We start from the raw sequence: 18,253 nt of genomic DNA, 5'->3' as shown, positions 1-18,253 counted from the left end.
GTTATATCAACCACAATTTAATTAAAATTTAATAATAACACAGATTCTTTGCGTTGAATACTTCACCAAACTTTCTTTAGCATTTTCCTTTTGTTTTTACCTTTTGGATTTATTGTGTAGATTCATCAAGTTTATTTCTTTCTTTCAAAGGAGTCATCTCCCCAAAACTATAATATATCTTTCCAAATAATCTCACTAAATAAGGGGAAAAAAAATTAGGAAGATTTAACAAAACACTTCTGGTACGGTTTATTTTTAACAAAAAACCACATTTATACATTTTTCTGGTACCATTCACTATACCTTTAAAAATGGTTTTTCATTAAAACAGAAGTTTTTTTGGACTTTTCGTTAGTTTTTCTAGAAAAATGTTTGACAACTTTGAGTTTTAGTGATAAAGATAAATAAAAGGTAAAGTAAATAATACTAAGATTAACTTTTTAGTATAAAAATATGGTTTTTCTTTAAAGTAATCAGTACCGAAAATTTTTCGTTAAAATTCCTAAAACAAAACTCAACTAGTGTAAAAGAAGAGAAAAATCCTCTTCGAATAAATAATGAAGGAAAACAAACAAGGGAAAAAAAAAACAACAGATGAAAAAGACTGTATCTTGCACGCGTTTTACAACCTTTATGTGGTGTATGCTAATCCTATTTATTATCATTAGATGAAATTAAATTTTGAGATTTATACTTATTTCCTAAACGAATTTTGAAATTCACACTCATTTAACTGTTATAAATATGATGGTACAAATGCTTCCTAAAACAGATCAGATTTTCTCTCCCCCTCAAAGCTTCTTGCTTTTCCTTCCTCTTCCGAGAGAGACGCAGACACAGACACCCACAGTCATAACTCACAAGTGAACTGCTCAGCTGCGTTCCGGTGTCCTGCTCCATCGTTCCAGGTATCAACTTTTCATATTAGCCGCCGGATTTCATCTCCTCTCTTGTCTTGATTCGTCTGATTTGGTTATCCGATTGATCAAAATTGGTGTCAAATTCCAATTTCTTGCATTTCTCTGGCATACAGGCCGACCCAATATGAAAATTAATCAACTTTTTCTTTTTCTGTATTGATTTGGATCATTGGGTCGGGTGTCTTGCTTGGATTTGTATGAAAATTAGATTAAAACCAGCTTCTGCAATTAATAATTTAATGAATGATTAATAGAGTTAAGATTTCTGATTAATCTTGTTAGTTCTGAATATGTATAATGATGCGAACAACATAGAGATCTAATCCTTGCGTGTGTTTATGTGGATGAGGTTTGGTGTTTTTTTTTTTTTCCCGAGTTCAGAAGGCATGTGAACTTATGAAAATTTGTATATGATTAATCGTAATTAGTTTTAACTTTTATTAGGAGGTTGAGATTTGTAATATATTGTGCAGTTTTCTGTAATTTGAGTGAATCCAAACATGTAAGATTTACAAATCTTCTCTGCCTTGTGTATTCTTGAAAATGGCGACTCAATACAAAATGCTGCTGGTTTCAATTGTTTTCGGACTTGGAAAACCATGTCTGAGCTGGGGGAAAACGATGTTAGCGTAATTTATTCAAAGAGTAGTATGCATCCTATATTTGAATTCTTGAAAATGTTGATACTTTGTTAGGTGATCATCTCGGGGGTCCTATTTGTTCCGTATATTTTCCTTTTTTTGCTGTGACTGGTCATTGTTGTTTGTTGCAAATGAAATGAGTAAACCATTTTGAGCTTTTGAATTTTCTCATGTTGAAGGGAATTCTGCAGTGGTCCTCAGCTCTACAAAATGTTTTTTTTTTTTGACACTCATAGTTGAAGCGAAGATAATTGGATTATGGCAGCGTGTGACTTGAAATATTGATGGGGTTTTAAACTATCCGTATCATGATTTTAATTTGCACAACTCCATTTCAAGCGCCGATTCTACTACTGATGCTTCGGTTGATCTTAGTGTGTGCAAGACTAATATTGCAATCTTTGCATTGTAACCACTTTATGTCTCATATAAAGCATACTTCTGTAACATTTAGTGTTTGGGATTCTTATATTTTCATTTCTTCCATCAAATCTCTCATGACATCCTCTACGTGCTTTGCTATAACGTTTCCCGTGAAACCTTCTATAAGTTGCCTGTTGTCAGTCTAACACATCGACCCTTGTCTTGTCCTGAAGCTGCTGGGAACAAATGGCCTTGGTTACAACTGCTGAAGTTTGCGACGCTCACTCGCAGTTGATTGGAAGTGGTGATCTTCGGGTGCTTGAGCCAGTATTCCAGAGATATGGCCGGCGACAGGTCTTCTCTGGACAAATAGTTACCTTAAAGGTATTTGAAGACAATGTTCTTGTTCGTGGGTTTCTCGAGGAGAAAGGAAACGGCAGAGTACTTGTTGTGGATGGGGGTGGAAGCAAGCGGTGCGCAATATTGGGAGGCAACCCTGTAGTCCAAGCTCAGAACAACGGATGGGCAGGGATAGTGGTCAATGGCTGTATAAGAGATGTCGACGAGATTGAAGGCTGTGACATCGGCGTGAGAGCTCTTGCATCCCATCCCATGAAAGCCAACAAGAAAGGGATTGGAGAGAAACAGGTACCGATAACCATTGCCGGGACAAGAATCTGTGACGGAGAATGGCTTTATGCCGACACCGATGGAATTCTGATCTCTCGTACCGAATTATCTGTCTAAACCTTAAACAAAGACCCTTCGAAAGGAAAATTTGTTTCCTGCAAACTGTTGTCCTGCAACGGTTGCAGAAAGATTTTCTCCTTCCGAAGACGAGTAGTATTCGCAGCACGAAATCTATGTCTTTCTTTCTTTCAGTTGCTAAGCTGTTGTACCTTTGCCTCATTTTCCAACTGTCTACTGTATTGAGCAACATTACACGATATCGAACTCTTAACTATGTTTTAGTTGGTTTATCAATAATGATAATAATTTGATCAGTAACTTAGTCATGTGCATTAACACAAGGCAACAAGTACATAATTTTTTACATGGTTTACATCGCCTTATAAACAGACCGATTCCGAGTCCCCGACTTCCTCAGGAGCAGCAACACTTGCATCGTCTCTTGTAATGCTGATTGTTGAGGGTCCAGATGAGCCGACAGTTTCTGGCAAATTCAAATCCCCACGTTGCAAGTAGATTGCCTTTCTTTTGCTTCTGCTTCGTTGCCATTTTCTTAGCAGCTCTTGAACATCCTCGCTCTCGTCATCTCTAGATATGGCTCGTGATCCCCTAGCACGTTGCCTCCGCTCTGCAGAGGATGATTCTCTTTTACTGCTATAACTCGGGACCTCAGCGACGTCCCCTGCTGCTGGGGTTGCGGCAGTACTGGCACTGATCGTCGTCATTGGAAAGAAGAGCGGCCTGCACCAAATCATGAGAAGTACGAGGAACATAACATAAATGTATAGAGAGGTCCAGACGTAGAATGTCCACTTCCAGCTGCGCACCAATTGTTTAGTCCAAGGCAGCTGGGAGTTCATCAAAATTTCAGCTTCGTACAACTGTGGAATGTACGAGGTTCCGGCCCTTGGAATTAAAGTTACTCTTATGGCTTGAGTTCTTGGATAATGCCCTTCCTTGTTCTTGATTATTTGGACCGTTAACTTCTGGGTTTCACCAGAGATTCCTAGCAGCAGAGGAACTCCCATCAGAAATGTTCGTGTGAGTCGAACCGGGAGGCTTCTAAATCGCAGCATGCAGGGCTGGCTTGATCTTGTAATCACATCACCGTTCACTGACAATTGTTCTGCACTCAACTGATGGCCATATCACCAATTAGTTAATTAATTAGTAACAAACAATAATTTCAGTCAAATTATGACCAATCTCATGTAATGTAACACTAGTCAGGCTTTTCCCCCCAAACTTTCAAATGTCGATTTCCCCTCTAGAATTTAATTTCAACCAATTTTTCCCTAAACTATTATAAACGACCAATTTCTCGTACTGTCATGTTATTTAATTGTGGTAGCGAGATACAAATCCAATGAGAAATCGGTGAAATACACAATAGCCTCGACGAACATATGCACGAACGAACGTCTTGCACAGAGAACTTTTTGATGTAACACATCTAATAAGTTAATAACTAAGAGATGGATAAATAGATACCTGAAAGACACCAATGTCCCTATTGAAATCAGATTCAGGCATCAAAAGCACCAAAGAGACATAAAAAGTGTGTCCAACAGGAATTCCCCTCACATGCTTCCTAGAATATGAACTCTTATGTCGGTAAATATCATCAGCAGAACCAAATGCAAAGACAGCCGTCGGATGAGGCTCCGTGTAATCGAAGTGCAGCTGCTCCCTGACGAACACTGGCTCCTCCACCCACAGATTCACCAACCCAATTCCGAAAAGAGCGGATAAAAGCAAAACCATGACCAAAACCATGCAGACATAAGCGGCCCCGAGAAGCCCGAATCCGATCTTCTTGAGGAGGAGGGCGCTGCCGTAGGTGATGGTGGAGGGGACCTGCTGGACGACAGATTCGACGGTTTCTTTGGCCTCCTCGGCTTGGTGGTAGGACTCGGAAGCGGCGGACAGGAGGGAGAAAATGGGAGCGGAGAGAGTGGTAAAGCAGTTGTAAATCAAGTCGATTTGTAAAGACGCAAGCTTTGAGAACCAATCTGTTGGTTTTGGTAAGCCATATTCATCATCTTCATCAAATATTGGTGTCTCTGGCGGCAGCCGCGGTGGGTCGGTGATTGTTGAGTTGGGGTAAGTAGCTTCCATGTCCTTTGAGTCTCTGACACTGAGAGAGAGAGTGTGAGAGTGCTGTCGTAGCTTAGCCAAGCCAAACATAGCAAGAGGCAGAGCTCCAGGTGTGTAATGTGCATGAAAGGAAAAGACGCGACGTGGAAGTGTGGCTGTTTGAGGGGTTGACATCTGTTCTGTTCTGTTGTAGCTTAGCTTTATATATTAATTTTTAGAAGGTGGTGCTTCTTTACACACTTGTTCATTTATCTTTTAATTTTTTTTAATTTATATGATCTGACAGTTATAATTTAGTGTTTTGTAAATATGATGTGATTTTTAAACATAATTTTTAGCTTTGGTCCATTTATGTTTAATTTTAAACATCAATTTTGTTTGATTCATTCGATTCAACAATTATATATAAAATAGAATGTGCGTAACTAAGGTTTTCCATAATAAGCCGAAAAATTTAAGAGTAAATCCAATATGTTGAACTCATATAGTAATCACACTCATAGACTGACAAATTTGAGTGTAATTCTAATATATCGACCTCATGAGTTCAATATATTAAACTGATGAATTCGTATACTGAATTCATGAAGAGTTCGGTATACTAAATTCATGATTGTGATGCGTTACTATTTACTAAATTCATGTTAGTAACATAAAAAATTGGTAAGAACGATATATGTACTTTGCAAATTCATTTTCAGTGGTGTTTGGTGATATTTTTATTTACCTTTAAGTAAGAGTTTTTATATTCGATTCTTACTGATTTCACTCTCTTTATCAACTAACAATCTAATTCATGATTTCACTATGTCTAACAACTAACCATCTAATTCATTAACTCTTTCTACTAGAGATCAAATCTCTCAAAATGAATGTGGTCTCTCTATGACCACAATTATTAATTGACACATATTAAATTTTGAAAACAAAATTTTAAAAAAAAAATTTCTACTGTTGAAAAAAAAAAAAAGATAGAAAAAGAAAACCATAGTCAGCAACGGATCTGCATATACGAACAGTTTCACTGAAGGAAGCGACAGAGTTGATCAAACGACAACGTTTCGGCTCTCCCTTGCTTCATCTACTTCGCGAGACGTCTCGCCGCCGACTCTGCTTCCGAAACATTCGAAATTACTAGACCCGCGTAATTAGCACATGATAATCTCCCTGATTAAGCAATGCAACAACCTTTCGTCCCTCAAAGCCGTACACGCCGCCGTCCTCAGAACCCATGACCTCCACCTCAACCTCTTCCTCTGCACCAACCTTATCGCCCACTACGCCTCTCTAGGCTCCCCCTCTCACGCTTACACCCTCTTCTCCGCCGTCTCCTCCGCCTCCGACGTCTTTCTCTGGAATGTCATGATCAGAGGTTTCGTCGACAATGGCCTGTATAACAAAGCCATTGCTCTGTACAGTAAAATGTGGGACGTGGGTGTTAGACCCGATCATTTTACTTTCCCTTTTGTGATTAAGGCTTGTGGGTTTGCTCGTGATTGGAGATTGGGTAAGAAGGTTCATGGAGATGTGATTGAATGTGGGTATGCATTAGATGTGTTTGTAGGTAATGCACTTATCGGTTTGTATGGGAAATTTGGGCAGGTTGAAACTGCACGGAAGGTGTTTTATAAAATTCCCCAGAGAAATGTGGTTTCTTGGAGTTCGATGATTGGGGTGTACGCGCAAAATGGGTGCTTTGAGGATGGGTGGGAATCTTTTTTAATGATGTTGAATGAGAAAATTACACCCAACAGGGCTTCCGTTTTGAACGCGATGGCATGTGTTTTTCAAGAGAATGATGCTGGTGAGGTTTGTGGAGTTGTGACCGGTAATGGACTTGATTTGGACCGTTCAGTTCAAAATGCTGCAATGCAAATGTATGCACGGTGCGGAAGAATGGATATTGCTCAGGTGTTTTTCGATAGGATCAGTGATAAGGACTTGGTGTCTTGGTCATCCATGATCGAAGCATATGCGCAAGCTGATTTGCCTCTTGAAGCTGTTGAGCTATTTAAAGAGATGAGAGAGCAAGGGGTTCTCCCTGATTTGGTGGCACTTCTAAGTGTTGTTCGCGCTTGTTCAAGTTTAGCATCGTTTCAGCAAGCGCGTTGGATTCATGGACTTGTTATTCGTAGCTTTTTCAGCAATTGCATTGCGCTTGAAACTTCTATAGTTGATCTATATGTTAAATGCGGAAGTTTGATGTATGCTAGAAGGGTTTTTGATGAGATGCAAGAAAGAAATATAATCTCGTGGAGCACCATGATTTCAGGATATGGGATGCACGGTCATGGAAGAGAAGCAGTTGACCTCTTTCATCAGATGAAGGCTCTTATAATACCAGACCACATTGCGTTTCTATCAGTGCTGTCAGCCTGTAGTCATGGTGGGTTGATTGCCGAGGGATGGGACTGCTTTAATTCCATGAGTAGGGATTTTCATGTCACACCAAGGCCCGAACATTATGCATGTATGGTTGATCTTTTGGGACGAGCTGGTCGACTGGATGAAGCCTTTGAGTTCATTGAGAGAATGCCGGTAAGGCCAGATGCTGGTGTATGGGGATCACTTCTCGGAGCATGCAGAATTCATTCATATACAGAACTGGCTAAAATTGCTGCTGGACATTTATTCGAATTGGATGCAGGGAACCCAGGGCGATATGTTCTAATGTCCAATATTTATGCATCTTCTGGGAAACAGAAAGATGCTGATGAGATTAGAGATTTAATGAAACAAAGAGGGTTGAGGAAAGTGGCTGGTCACACCAGTATAGAGATTAAGAACAAGGTCTACACATTTGTGGCGGGAGATCATTCGCATGCTCAATCGGATTTGATCTATATGGAGCTGGAGAAATTGATAAACAGGATTCGACAAGAAGGGTACAAGCCGGATTTGAACTTTGTGCTGCATGATGTGGAGGAAGAGATGAAGGAGAAAATGCTGTATGCGCATAGTGAGAAGCTTGCAATAGTTTTCGGACTGTTGAATTTAGGACCGGAAAGTGTGATCAGAATAAAGAAGAATTTGAGAGTTTGTGGGGATTGTCATACAGCTTCCAAGTTTATCTCCAAGGTTACAGGAAGGGAAATTGTAATGAGAGATGCTCATAGATTCCACCATTTCAAGGATGGTGCATGTTCTTGTGGGGATTATTGGTGAACATAAACTCGTTAGCTTAACAAGTTGTGTTCATGTCAACCCGTTAAGAAAGTAGTAGTTGTAGCAAGTAAATTCTTTGGTTTAGTTACATAAAAATACTATACTTGTTTAATGTTTACTTAGCGTTGGAAGGCAAACCTAAGCTTAGCGAGGTTGGCTTAAACGTACGTTAATAGAGGAGGAATTATTACTCATTGTTTTGGATTATATAGGAAAAGCAAACCAGCTTCTCAAGATTTGTGGCTAGCCATTAGCATAACAAATCCCACGCTTAAGTCTCGAACTCCTAAAACATAACTATTACATTATCGAAAAAGAAATGCTAAAGCTTCCTATTTTATAATGTTCACACAAAAATTAACGTTAATCAGTGAAGAGGTAAAGAATTCATAGAGAGTTTCATTTTCGACATAGTTTCTTTAGCATTTCTCTTATCGAAATAAAACTACACTAATTACTAATCAATGAGCTAATATAGAAAATGTGCCAAGTAAAATGGATTTACTGTGTTTGGTACGTGAATTAAGTAAATAATACTTGGTAAGTATTGTTGCATCATGCCTAACTTAAAAGGAATACAAGCAATCAATTAGATAAGGTTAAAACTTGAATAGAGTTTGACGGAAATATTTTCTTAGTCATGGTGACATAAAAACTCATAATCACTTATCCTTTGATTTGACACTAAAAACTAGATGGTCATTTTTTTCAAATCCAAATAGTATTTGACTATTTTTTGTTGATCATCCACTGTCCAAAAGTATGAGACTCTATAGTCGATAAGCGATGAAATTAAAAGATAATAATGCAATAAAAATAGTAGAAACTTGAAGAGAAAAAGAGAAATGTTAAGAAGATTGGAATTGGATCATCTTCAAGGCAATGCCTCAGGATTCTACTGACCGGACAACATGTGCCGCTGGATTTTGATCCAATGACTACAAATAGAAGGGTCCCTCTAAAAGTTATAATGATCGTAGCCGTTAGATCAAAATCCAACGACTCATGTTGTCTGGTCAGTAGAATCCCGAGGCATTGCCTCGGAGAGGATCCAATTCCAAGAAGACTCTCTCACTTTACAGTGAGACTTTTCATGAACTCCTCGTCATTTCATTTTTTTTACAGAACATTTTATAATATTGGTACGAGAATTGTATCAAAATATTAAGAAATTCTTCTCAATATTTCTCAAGGAAAAATTGTAATAGAAATTTAAGGGAAGAAACGAAACCAACTTTATCTAGTTTTACGTGAAAAACATTGTAAAGAAATAACACGTATTGGATTTTGGGGGGAGTTTGTTGAAGTTCATCGTTTCTGATAAGAAGAAGAGATGTGTCGTTCCCGAAAAAAGCTTTAATCAGCGTAGGACTATTAACCCACCTCTCTCTCTCTCTCTCTCTCTCTCTCCCCTTCTTCTTCTTCCCCTCTCTCTCTGATAAATCCATTTGTTCTTCTTATTGGAAACACACATAAATTTTGTACCATAAATATAGACATAGAAACTTGATCAAAAAAGCCTTTTCGTTTCCTGAATTTTGAATCAAACCATTTTTTTTTAATTTAATTTTCATTTCGATACAATAACAAGGAAGAGGTTTCAGCTCCGCAACCACTCAGGGAGGAGGAGCTGAAACCAAAAACCAGAGTCAGGGTTTTTAGAAAATTCCTACAGTTAGATGGCGAGGCAGAGTCACAGCCTTGTCACTCTAGCAGGAAAATCCGACCAGACGGACAAAAAAAATACAGTGTGTGTAAAAAAATAAGGGATTTTTTTAGACCAATGGAGCAAGAAGACGACGCCGTCACGGAGAGCAAAGCAGACGGAGGAGGAGGCGGTGGTGGTAGTGGTGGAGCAGGGAGCAGTATTAGCATTGCAGAGAGGAGGGCAGCCAAGTGTGGATTCAATGCGGAGAGGATCAACACGGTGCGTGTCAGGACAACCAACCCTTTGAATTCTCCGCCGGCGAGGTCCCCGTGCCTTACTATTCCGTCTGGTATCAGCCCCACGGCTCTGCTCGACTCCCCCGTGATGGTCCCCAATTCTCAGGTTTTTCTTTTTTCGTTCTTTTTCTTTCATCTTTGTTAATTTTCATGGTTTTTTTTTTTTTTTTGGTGAAATTTTGGGTTTTTCTTCTTTTGGGAGATAAATGTATGTGACTGCATATTCTTCTGGATTTTGTTTAGTCCGAAAAACCTCGGAGTATAGTATACTACGGAGCACCATAGAACTTTTCGCCGTGTGATCAAGGAAACGTATAACTTTGTATGTTTTTGGTTTTTTGGTAAACTTATGGGTTTCTGAACCGCCGTAGTATATCTGCATCTGGTTGCAAGCAATTGGTAGTAGGGTGAAAGTAAATGTCAAACAGATTAACAGTTTTTACTTCTTTTAGTATTTGGTTGCTACTCATTAATCTTTATTAGCTTATTTAACTAGAAAACTTGTGTTAAAAGGAACTAATTAACTTACCTTGTTCATTTATAATTTGGTTTTTTCAGATCTGAATTTGTCATTCTGCACTTTTGTATAAAAGTCTCTGCTTTGACATTGTTTGGTTCAAAATACAATCACCAAAAGCTAGGCATATGAACACTATGGATGTTGAGAGTTGCAAAGTCCAAAGCTTTTTCTTTCTTTGTGATGTTGTCTAGGACGTCCTGCTTGATATGTGATCTTCGATTGTTGTATTGTTCTAGGCGCTTCCATCTCCCACCACCGGAACTTTTCAATTGCGTCCTCCCAATGATAACAGCTCGCTGCTGAAATCAGGAACTCGTGAAGATGATGGTTACAGGACGGCCTATTCGAATTTTGGAAATCAGGTAAATGCCTCAACTTACGATGCGTCCTCATATCTTCAAATCATCAATGTCCAACGGTACTTGTTTAAACCAAAATGTAAGTGTTTAAACCAAAATGTCCAAGGGGGGAGTGACTTTGATAAGTTTCCCAAAGGTACATATTTCATGTCTGAAAGTACCAATAAATTATGTTAAGAGGTTTTTGTGAGGTTGTGTTTGCATGAGTTTGGTATCTTCCCATTGCGTTGTTCCTCAGGGATCTACTGTTGACTACCAAGCTCTTGTTTTGGAGCAACAACCAATGGAGTTTCAATTCCCGATGGAGTTTTCCAAAGAAGCTAATGCAATGAACTATGCTGTGGATCCGTCCACTGATGTTAGAAACATAAGCAGTGGTGTGATTATGAATGCCAACGGCGCAAACTTGCAAATGTCTCATTCCAGTGCAGCTAGCGATCAAAACTCTCTTCCCAAAGAAGCGGTTGATGGGGAGGACATGGGGACCCATCAGTTTTCAGAAGGAGAGCATAAGGGGTCATACTCAGCTGCAGGAATGGTAAGGACCTCAGAACACGGATACAATTGGAGGAAGTATGGGCAGAAACAGGTAAAAGGTAGTGAATATCCAAGGAGTTATTACAAATGCACACATCCAAATTGTCAGGTGAAGAAAAAGGTGGAACGATCCTATGATGGTCAAATAACAGAAATCATCTACAAGGGAGCTCCTCATAATCATGCAAAACCTCAGCCTAACCGTAAAGCTGGAGCATCGGTTGGACCATCATTTTCTTATGATGACATGTTAGAGATGGGTGAAGGTAGTAGGGCTGCTGTCAAAGTTGAAGGTGGGCCAGTTTGGACAAATATTCAGTCCTGTAAGGGTAGGAAAGTTGGCTACTATGGGAGGCCTGACGGTCTGGAAAGGACATCCTCAGCATCTGTTGTTACCGAGCTTTCTGATCCATTTTCAACTACCCAAGGGAAGTCCATGAATATCTTTGAATCAGCCGAAACTCCAGAGCTTTCATCCACACTTGCTAGTCATGATGATGATGATCAGGCCACCCAAGGAAGCATATCACTTGGAGATGATGCAGATGATGAAGAATCTGATTCAAAAAGAAGGCAAGTCAATTTCTGATTATCTCAAAGGTATCTTTTTCCAGGACGCCATGACTGAACAACATTATAATCTTCTCCATTGGTTTTTGCTTCCAGAAAGAAGGAGAGCTGCATGATTGAAACAAATTTTGCATCCAGGGATGTCCACAAACCAAGAGTAGTTGTCCAAATTGAGAGCGAAATTGACATACTTGATGATGGCTATCGCTGGCGGAAGTATGGGCAAAAAGTTGTCAAAGGAAATCCAAACCCCAGGTATGCTCTTCCTCTCTGTCACTCACTCATTCCATCGAACTTGTTAGTGTGGATCTCTATGGAGTTATGAACATAGAAGAGTTCATTAAAAAAATATAGAAGAAGGACAGAGGATGGCATTTTCTTGGTGTAATTTATTTCTTCAATTAAGATATTAGCTCATAATCCGTATTATTTGCATAACAATTTCTATGTATACGGTTAATCTTTGTATCATTCTTCATCCTATAGGAGCTATTACAAGTGCACAAGTGCGGGATGTTCAGTAAGGAAGCACGTGGAAAGGGCCTCCCACGATCTGAAATTCGTAATTACAACATATGAGGGAAAACACAACCACGAAGTGCCTGCAGCGAGAAACAGTAATCACATGAATTCAAGTAGCGGTAATGGACTCCCATCTACTGCCAATGCTCAGCCAGTTCTGGTATTACCTAGAAATACCAATATTCCAAAGCCTGAGACACAAGTACAAGATCTTGCACCTCATTTTGATAGAAAAGCGGAATTCCATGACAAATACATGAGGCCTAGTTTTCTCGGGAATTTCAGTAATGACATGAAATTTGGTTCTTCCTCCCCCTACCAAATGAAATATCCTCCTCTGCAGAATACCATGCTGTATGCCTCATTCGGAATGCATGCTAATCACAATGTGGCTCATCAGGCTGGTTCTGTTGTCCCAGACTTCCCAATTTCACTGCCTATGAACCTTCCGCCACCCGGTAACCTCCCTCTCGCCAGTTACGATTTCAACAACGGAAAATCAGTTTGTCCAGAACAGCCTTATTTTTCCGGACAGCAGCTGCAGGAGATCGATGTAAGATTCCTACAGCCTAAACAAGAGCAGAAGGATGATAACCTTTATGATGCCTGCTTCCCAACAATGGATCAGTCAAGTGCAGCATTATCGTCGTCATCGCTATTCTATCACAGGGTCATGGGAGGTTATCCGTCATAATTTTTTCTGTTCTTCTGCTTCTAAAGCAGTCATCAGCCGAGGCAGATTTTGGTTTCCCGCTCGCCTCGTTCTGGTTAAAGGTTTTATTTTCTTGCAAAATTTCATTGCAGACAGTTTCCTCTTCATGTTTTCCAACTCGATCAATCTCTCTCCCTCACTAGTGTATACTGAGCTTGAATTCCGTTTTCTGGCGCCGGAAACAAAGACTGGAAAAGGGGTTTGTATTTGAAATTGTTGGAATCATTTAAACACAGCAACACAATAATCAGAGTCTTCAAACCACCATTGATATTTGATATGCTATTCATTGATAACGTTCAAAGATCAACAACATCAAGAAAGAAACTGATTTAAAAAGCACATGGAATCAATTCTCAAACATTGATTTGATCATCATCTTAGGCATAATAGAAAGCAAGACCCATAAACTATTATACATCCCATCGTAAAATTCCACTTAAATACCCTAAATAACCTTAAACCCACTTCCCAACCATACCAAGCACCAATCCCGTTCCGACCCCATTCTAGTAATTTTACCCCCCAAAGCACCGGAAAGCCCGTTCCTTTGGCTGATTCGATTCGATTTTGAACCGAAATTTTACTTCTTCAGGCTTCCACGGACGCCGGGGCGTGGCTTGTTAGCGTCCTTGACCGGCTCCGCCACCTGGGTGCTGGTGCTAGCGTGGCGGTTCACAATCTTCTCCTCCTCGAACGGGATCTTCGGATGCCGAGCTTCGTGGTGAATCTTGATCGATTTCACGTCCGGCGCCGTAATCTTACAGTGCGGGCACTCCATCTTCGCGTGTCCTCCCTTGTCTTGCCCGGTCCGGTCAGCTATCCCGGCCTTCCCGCCGCCGCGGTTGGTGGTCGCAGCATCGATCTTGGCGGCGATCTCCTTGGCCGTGTGCTTCTTGGGCTTCGCTTTGCCTGTCATCTTAGTCGATCACTTTGATCGGACGGCGTAGATGAAAACCCTAACTCTAATAGTCCGACCCTCGGACGGAGAGGACCTTAACCTTATGAGAAGATTGGGAGAATGTGTGTGGGTGCGCGGCGTTTATGGCTCAAAATATATATAGGCTTTATCTGTCTTTCACGATGACTTGGTGTACTCAGATGTACGTGAGCTCGGGTGACGTGCTCGGGTTTCATTGGTTCTTATAGTATGGGACTTGATTGGATCAACAGAGTTTGCACATATATTTTGTAATTAGCCATTGGCGAATAAGGTTGATGATTCTTTTGACTCAAAACAAACGATTACGATGTCTATGAATTATAAGTTTTGGTTCTAACCACTTTTTGATTCGTGTTGATACTTCTAACCGGTATGTTTTGACGATTGTAATGTCAAATTGGGTGTCAATTTTTATACATTACGAGTCTCTAAAGCTGCTGCAAACGTGTTATGTTTCAATTTCTTTTAATTTTTATGACAACTCAATCATCATAGTGTAAAATGTATACTAATTTCCTTGTGAGTTTTGCATTTTGTTAACATATATGCGCACAATAGAATAAACAAAATATAATGACGAAATTGACATTCGATGGAATATTGGCACAAACTAAAAATTTAGAGACCTCAAAACGAAATTAAAAGCTCAAAGGACAAAGTAAAACGAGTTCGAAAGTTCAGGTTCATTGAGCATTGATGTAGATAGAATAAGTCCAAACCTTAAGGATGCCCTTGAAATTTTAAAACCTGCAATAGTGCAGTTTATCCCTTCAAGAGAGAGAGAGAGAGAGAGAGGCTTGGTAAATAACATTCACTAAGTAGAAAGGTCTTCATCGATACAGAGAAATTCTAAAAGAATAAACAAATCAGTAGTAGTAGTAGTCCACATTGTCCCAAGAGATGCCAATGGAAGACCAAATCCAAAAGAAATAGTTCCGAATCGATCCTTTACCGGAAGAAGCTAACGAGGATGACACCATGGACTCATATTATACACCACAGTGACAAACCGATGTATGTCTAAGTGAGACTAGTAGCAAAGCACGAGGTAAAGAAACAAGGGCCCTCCAACTCCAATTCCGCAAGCTGTGTGTCAAACTTTCATGGTTTGGGGCTTCTGTAAATTGTCTTCTTTGTATAACAACCTCCTCTTGTTCGACCCGTAACCTTGATACTGGTAGATTATGCTGTACAGGCACTGCCTCAGCAGCATTATGTCAAATCCTTCTATAAACCTCAAATCTGTTGGTCTAGACTTCACGCCGGCAAAACGCTGGTACTCCTCAAACACAGAAGACAAACACCAATTCTGAAATTTTCGTAGGCAACCAACAAGACAACCTGTCCGATGCTGTAACAGCAAAATTGCAAACAAAAGGTGAGAAAGAACTGCCATAACCGAAAAATTGTTACAATCCTAAAAGTTCCTGTCATTAACAAGAGAAAGTGCATATTGCCGTATCAGTTTGAAATTCAAGGAGGCCCTAATGTGACACTACTCCGGATATATTATACACCGGATATATTATCTGTTGTTATATGAGGTTATACTATCATGGAGATTTGGAGAAAATGATTCCTGGCTGAAACCTAGAAACACAGATAAACTATAAGCCAGCAAAAGATAAATTCTTTAAGGAAAGATCTCTCACTGATAACAAATACATCAATAGTTAAAAGTACGGCATTCAGTTTCTGATGCTTTGCATGTTAAACAGTAGGAGCCTGAGCAAAGCCAGCCCGTTTTGGGAAATGACAGAGACTATTTTTTAAAAGCTGAATCCTATTTTCTTAGACATCTCTACATAATATTAACAATGATCAACAACAAGAATGAAATGTTTACATTGTTTGAATAAAGAGAATCCATATCGATCAAGAAAATAAAATCTCAAATCTAAATGAACGGTAATGCACTCTAAATTCTGTTCTTGAAAAACTAATTTTGATTTGTTGAACACTGAAATGAAAGCTAAATTGACTTCTGAAGAAACAAGTATTGTATCATAAGACAGTGCGTCCAAGTAAAACAAATTATGACAGGCTGATGATAGATAGAACATATAAGATTTACCTTTCCACGCTTGCAGTGGATCAAAACTGGATGATTTCGCACATCTAGAAACACGAAAAAGGTTACAGTTAGAAATTATGAAGTGTAATACTAAAAATTAAATACAAAGTTAAATATAAAAAAGAAAGGCAGAACTGCCATATTAGCCCAGTACCAATGAGGATTTTCAGAGCCTCCAGGATGGTATCCTTAAGAATAGATACAGAAGGCTCCTGCATATAGACATGGACATAAACCTATCAACACAACACATTATACAACATAGCCCATATCCCATCAAACGTCAGCCAAGCATGTCGTTCCCCATTCAATTAAAACGTAAAACGTAATAGTTGTAATAATACATCTTAAATTTACAGATGTGTGCGCTCACGTAAGCATATATCAGGAGCAAACAAATAGCATATATGAATCTCACAAAAAGATTTAAACTGAACAATTTCGACAAACAATCACAGAAAGAGGGAGGGAGAGTATACCGTCTTCCCCTCAATTCCAAACTGCAGTAGCTGAATATTCTGAGACCGAAGAAACTCCAAATTCTCCTCTGGATACGGCTCGGGACACAAATATCTGCTCCAAAACCCAGAATTAATCACAATAAACGCTATATTCCCATTAAAGCAAATAAACTGATTCCGTTCTGTTTAGTCACCAGGAAATACATGACAATCCTTACAAAAACTTAAGAGTTTTTTGCTTTTTCTAATTCCTCTCTCTAGAAACAACTCAGACAACTCTCAATTAGTTTCTTGCTTTTCTTTCCCTCGATTTTCTTGGCAATCAAACGGTGTCCGAAAGTAATAAATTCTTCAAACGAATCACAGACGTTAATCAGATCCTTCAATGCAAAAACACTTAATTTACGCTAAAAACTCAAAAACAAAGACTAAAAGATATTCTTTTCCAATATTTTCCTTTCTTTCTCACGTAATTCAATTTTCCGTCGGTTTTCTCAGCAACCAAACACCTCACAAATCGCAATGCGACCTTCAAACACACACACACGCACACATGGACCGATAGATGCATGCACACGAATAAAATGCTTATAGAAGATAAAGTCTTTACATGATTGATCGAAGATTAAGCGATTTGAGGAAAGGAAAATTGGACGGCTGCGGGAAGCTGGATCTGAAAATGCCGTCCTCCACCATGGAGAAATTGATGGGCGGTTCCAAAACGTCGTCGTACTCGTCGTTCTTCATCTTCATCTGCTCTTTCATCCCTCTCTTGGTTCGTCTCTCTTCCGAAATACGGGCAGAGAACAACACAGAATGCAGAGCGCAGAGCGCAGGCGTTTGGTGTTACGAAATAGAGGAGGAGGCGGAGGAGGAGGTCATGGTTTTGGAAGGGGAAAAGGAGGAGGAAATGACGCCGTTGAGGGAGGGGGGTTGAGTTTTCATGTTTTCATGTGAAAGCGATTGGATTTTGAATTGGATTTGGATTCCAACTTTTCTTCCAACGTGTTCGAGGTTCTTGTGGACTTGTCTTCTCATCATCTAGCACCTCTTATAATCTTTTTTACCTCCATTTTTTATATTACAAAATAATAATTTGACTTGAAAATAATTTTCACATTTATTTATTTATTTTTAACTGTTTGATTGAATGAATTGAACAAAAATTAATAAATAGAAATTAACAAGCGTGTGAGTATTAAAAAATGGTGTGTAAATAACACTTTTTTTTTTGGGTTATTTATGCATAATTTTTATTGATTTATTTAATCTCGTAGTCAGAAATAAATAAAAGAAAAAAAATGTGTGAAAGTTAATTTCGGTTTTGACCCTTGTTAGGTTTTTTTCCTTGCTTTTTTTTTTTTTTTTTTTTTTTTTGGTTTGTTTTTAGTAAAGCCATAATTTGGGAGGGTGTTAGGAAGTTTCCATTGGTGTAATTCAAAAGCCACCATTCATCAAGTTTGAGATCTCTCAGGGTTCAGAGAAAATTAGTTTTTTGGCTAAACAAATTAAACCGTACCCACCATTCAGTAGATGCCAATTTTTTATTTTAGGTTTATAGGTTATAACAGCCAAATAGCTATGCATATTTCAACATAATTGATTTTAAATATTATTTTTCTAAATTAAAATAATTTGAAATATCGTGTTATGGACCAATAAAAAAAGAGAACTTAGACAAATATAACATTGATGACGGCAGTAGAAAAAATAAGGATTCTCAATGGGAAGTTGG

At 39.0% G+C, this 18,253-nt stretch overlaps 6 protein-coding genes across 6 annotated transcripts; 3 read left to right on the top strand and 3 right to left on the bottom strand.

Moving 5' to 3' along the window:
- The first annotated feature begins 779 nt into the window (after positions 1-779).
- LOC125473879 (putative 4-hydroxy-4-methyl-2-oxoglutarate aldolase 2) lies at positions 780-2,932 on the top strand. Its single transcript, XM_048577271.1, has 2 exons — positions 780-908; positions 2,158-2,932. Exon 2 carries the CDS (start codon positions 2,171-2,173, stop codon positions 2,669-2,671), a length of 501 nt encoding a protein of 166 aa, XP_048433228.1. The 5' UTR covers positions 780-908; positions 2,158-2,170; the 3' UTR covers positions 2,672-2,932.
- Positions 2,921-4,885, bottom strand: LOC125473929 (seipin-1). The gene is made up of 2 exons (XM_048577352.1): positions 4,106-4,885; positions 2,921-3,750 (listed from the first exon to the last, which is right to left on the bottom strand). The coding sequence occupies exons 1-2, from the start codon at positions 4,883-4,885 to the stop codon at positions 2,995-2,997; spliced, it is 1,536 nt and encodes a 511-aa protein (XP_048433309.1). The 3' UTR covers positions 2,921-2,994.
- Positions 4,886-5,584: 699 nt separating this feature from the next.
- On the top strand, positions 5,585-7,994 carry LOC125473878 (putative pentatricopeptide repeat-containing protein At3g49142). The gene has a single exon (XM_048577270.1). It carries the CDS (start codon positions 5,867-5,869, stop codon positions 7,874-7,876), a length of 2,010 nt encoding a protein of 669 aa, XP_048433227.1. The 5' UTR covers positions 5,585-5,866; the 3' UTR covers positions 7,877-7,994.
- A 1,283-nt stretch (positions 7,995-9,277) lies between these two features.
- On the top strand, positions 9,278-13,150 carry LOC103930401 (WRKY transcription factor SUSIBA2-like). Its single transcript, XM_048577269.1, has 5 exons — positions 9,278-9,926; positions 10,577-10,702; positions 10,938-11,813; positions 11,907-12,061; positions 12,293-13,150. The coding sequence occupies exons 1-5, from the start codon at positions 9,660-9,662 to the stop codon at positions 13,020-13,022; spliced, it is 2,154 nt and encodes a 717-aa protein (XP_048433226.1). The 5' UTR covers positions 9,278-9,659; the 3' UTR covers positions 13,023-13,150.
- A 157-nt stretch (positions 13,151-13,307) lies between these two features.
- LOC103930400 (protein METHYLENE BLUE SENSITIVITY 1) lies at positions 13,308-14,080 on the bottom strand. Its single transcript, XM_009339738.3, has one exon. The coding sequence runs from the start codon at positions 13,957-13,959 to the stop codon at positions 13,624-13,626; it is 336 nt and encodes a 111-aa protein (XP_009338013.1). The 5' UTR covers positions 13,960-14,080; the 3' UTR covers positions 13,308-13,623.
- Positions 14,081-14,788: 708 nt separating this feature from the next.
- On the bottom strand, positions 14,789-17,321 carry LOC103930399 (tyrosine-protein phosphatase DSP3). Its single transcript, XM_009339737.3, has 5 exons — positions 17,129-17,321; positions 16,537-16,630; positions 16,212-16,269; positions 16,058-16,101; positions 14,789-15,334 (listed from the first exon to the last, which is right to left on the bottom strand). Exons 1-5 carry the CDS (start codon positions 17,281-17,283, stop codon positions 15,077-15,079), a joined length of 609 nt encoding a protein of 202 aa, XP_009338012.1. The 5' UTR covers positions 17,284-17,321; the 3' UTR covers positions 14,789-15,076.
- Positions 17,322-18,253: the final 932 nt, after the last annotated feature.

This window comes from the organism of the source record quoted next, unplaced genomic scaffold (genome assembly GCF_019419815.1).
Source record: "Pyrus x bretschneideri cultivar Hongxiangsu unplaced genomic scaffold, Pyrus_bretschneideri_v1 Contig11, whole genome shotgun sequence".
Lineage (NCBI taxonomy): Eukaryota > Viridiplantae > Streptophyta > Magnoliopsida > Rosales > Rosaceae > Pyrus > Pyrus x bretschneideri.
This window is presented reverse-complemented; position numbering and strand designations above follow the sequence as displayed.

Coding starts and splice junctions, on each gene's coding strand:
- LOC125473879 (XM_048577271.1), top strand. CDS start 2,171: ATGGCCTTGGTTACAACTGCTGAAGTTTGCGACGCTCACTCGCAGTTG.
- LOC125473929 (XM_048577352.1), bottom strand. CDS start 4,885: ATGTCAACCCCTCAAACAGCCACACTTCCACGTCGCGTCTTTTCCTTT. Junction 3,751..4,105: donor GGGACATTGGTGTCTTTCAG/GTATCTATTTAT, acceptor TATGGCCATCAG/TTGAGTGCAGAACAATTGTC.
- LOC125473878 (XM_048577270.1), top strand. CDS start 5,867: ATGATAATCTCCCTGATTAAGCAATGCAACAACCTTTCGTCCCTCAAA.
- LOC103930401 (XM_048577269.1), top strand. CDS start 9,660: ATGGAGCAAGAAGACGACGCCGTCACGGAGAGCAAAGCAGACGGAGGA. Junction 9,927..10,576: donor TGATGGTCCCCAATTCTCAG/GTTTTTCTTTTT, acceptor GTATTGTTCTAG/GCGCTTCCATCTCCCACCAC. Junction 11,814..11,906: donor CTGATTCAAAAAGAAGGCAA/GTCAATTTCTGA, acceptor GCTTCCAGAAAG/AAGGAGAGCTGCATGATTGA.
- LOC103930400 (XM_009339738.3), bottom strand. CDS start 13,959: ATGACAGGCAAAGCGAAGCCCAAGAAGCACACGGCCAAGGAGATCGCC.
- LOC103930399 (XM_009339737.3), bottom strand. CDS start 17,283: ATGAAAGAGCAGATGAAGATGAAGAACGACGAGTACGACGACGTTTTG. Junction 16,631..17,128: donor CTTAATCTTCGATCAATCAT/GTAAAGACTTTA, acceptor GTTTTGGAGCAG/ATATTTGTGTCCCGAGCCGT. Junction 16,102..16,211: donor GGCTCTGAAAATCCTCATTG/GTACTGGGCTAA, acceptor TCGTGTTTCTAG/ATGTGCGAAATCATCCAGTT.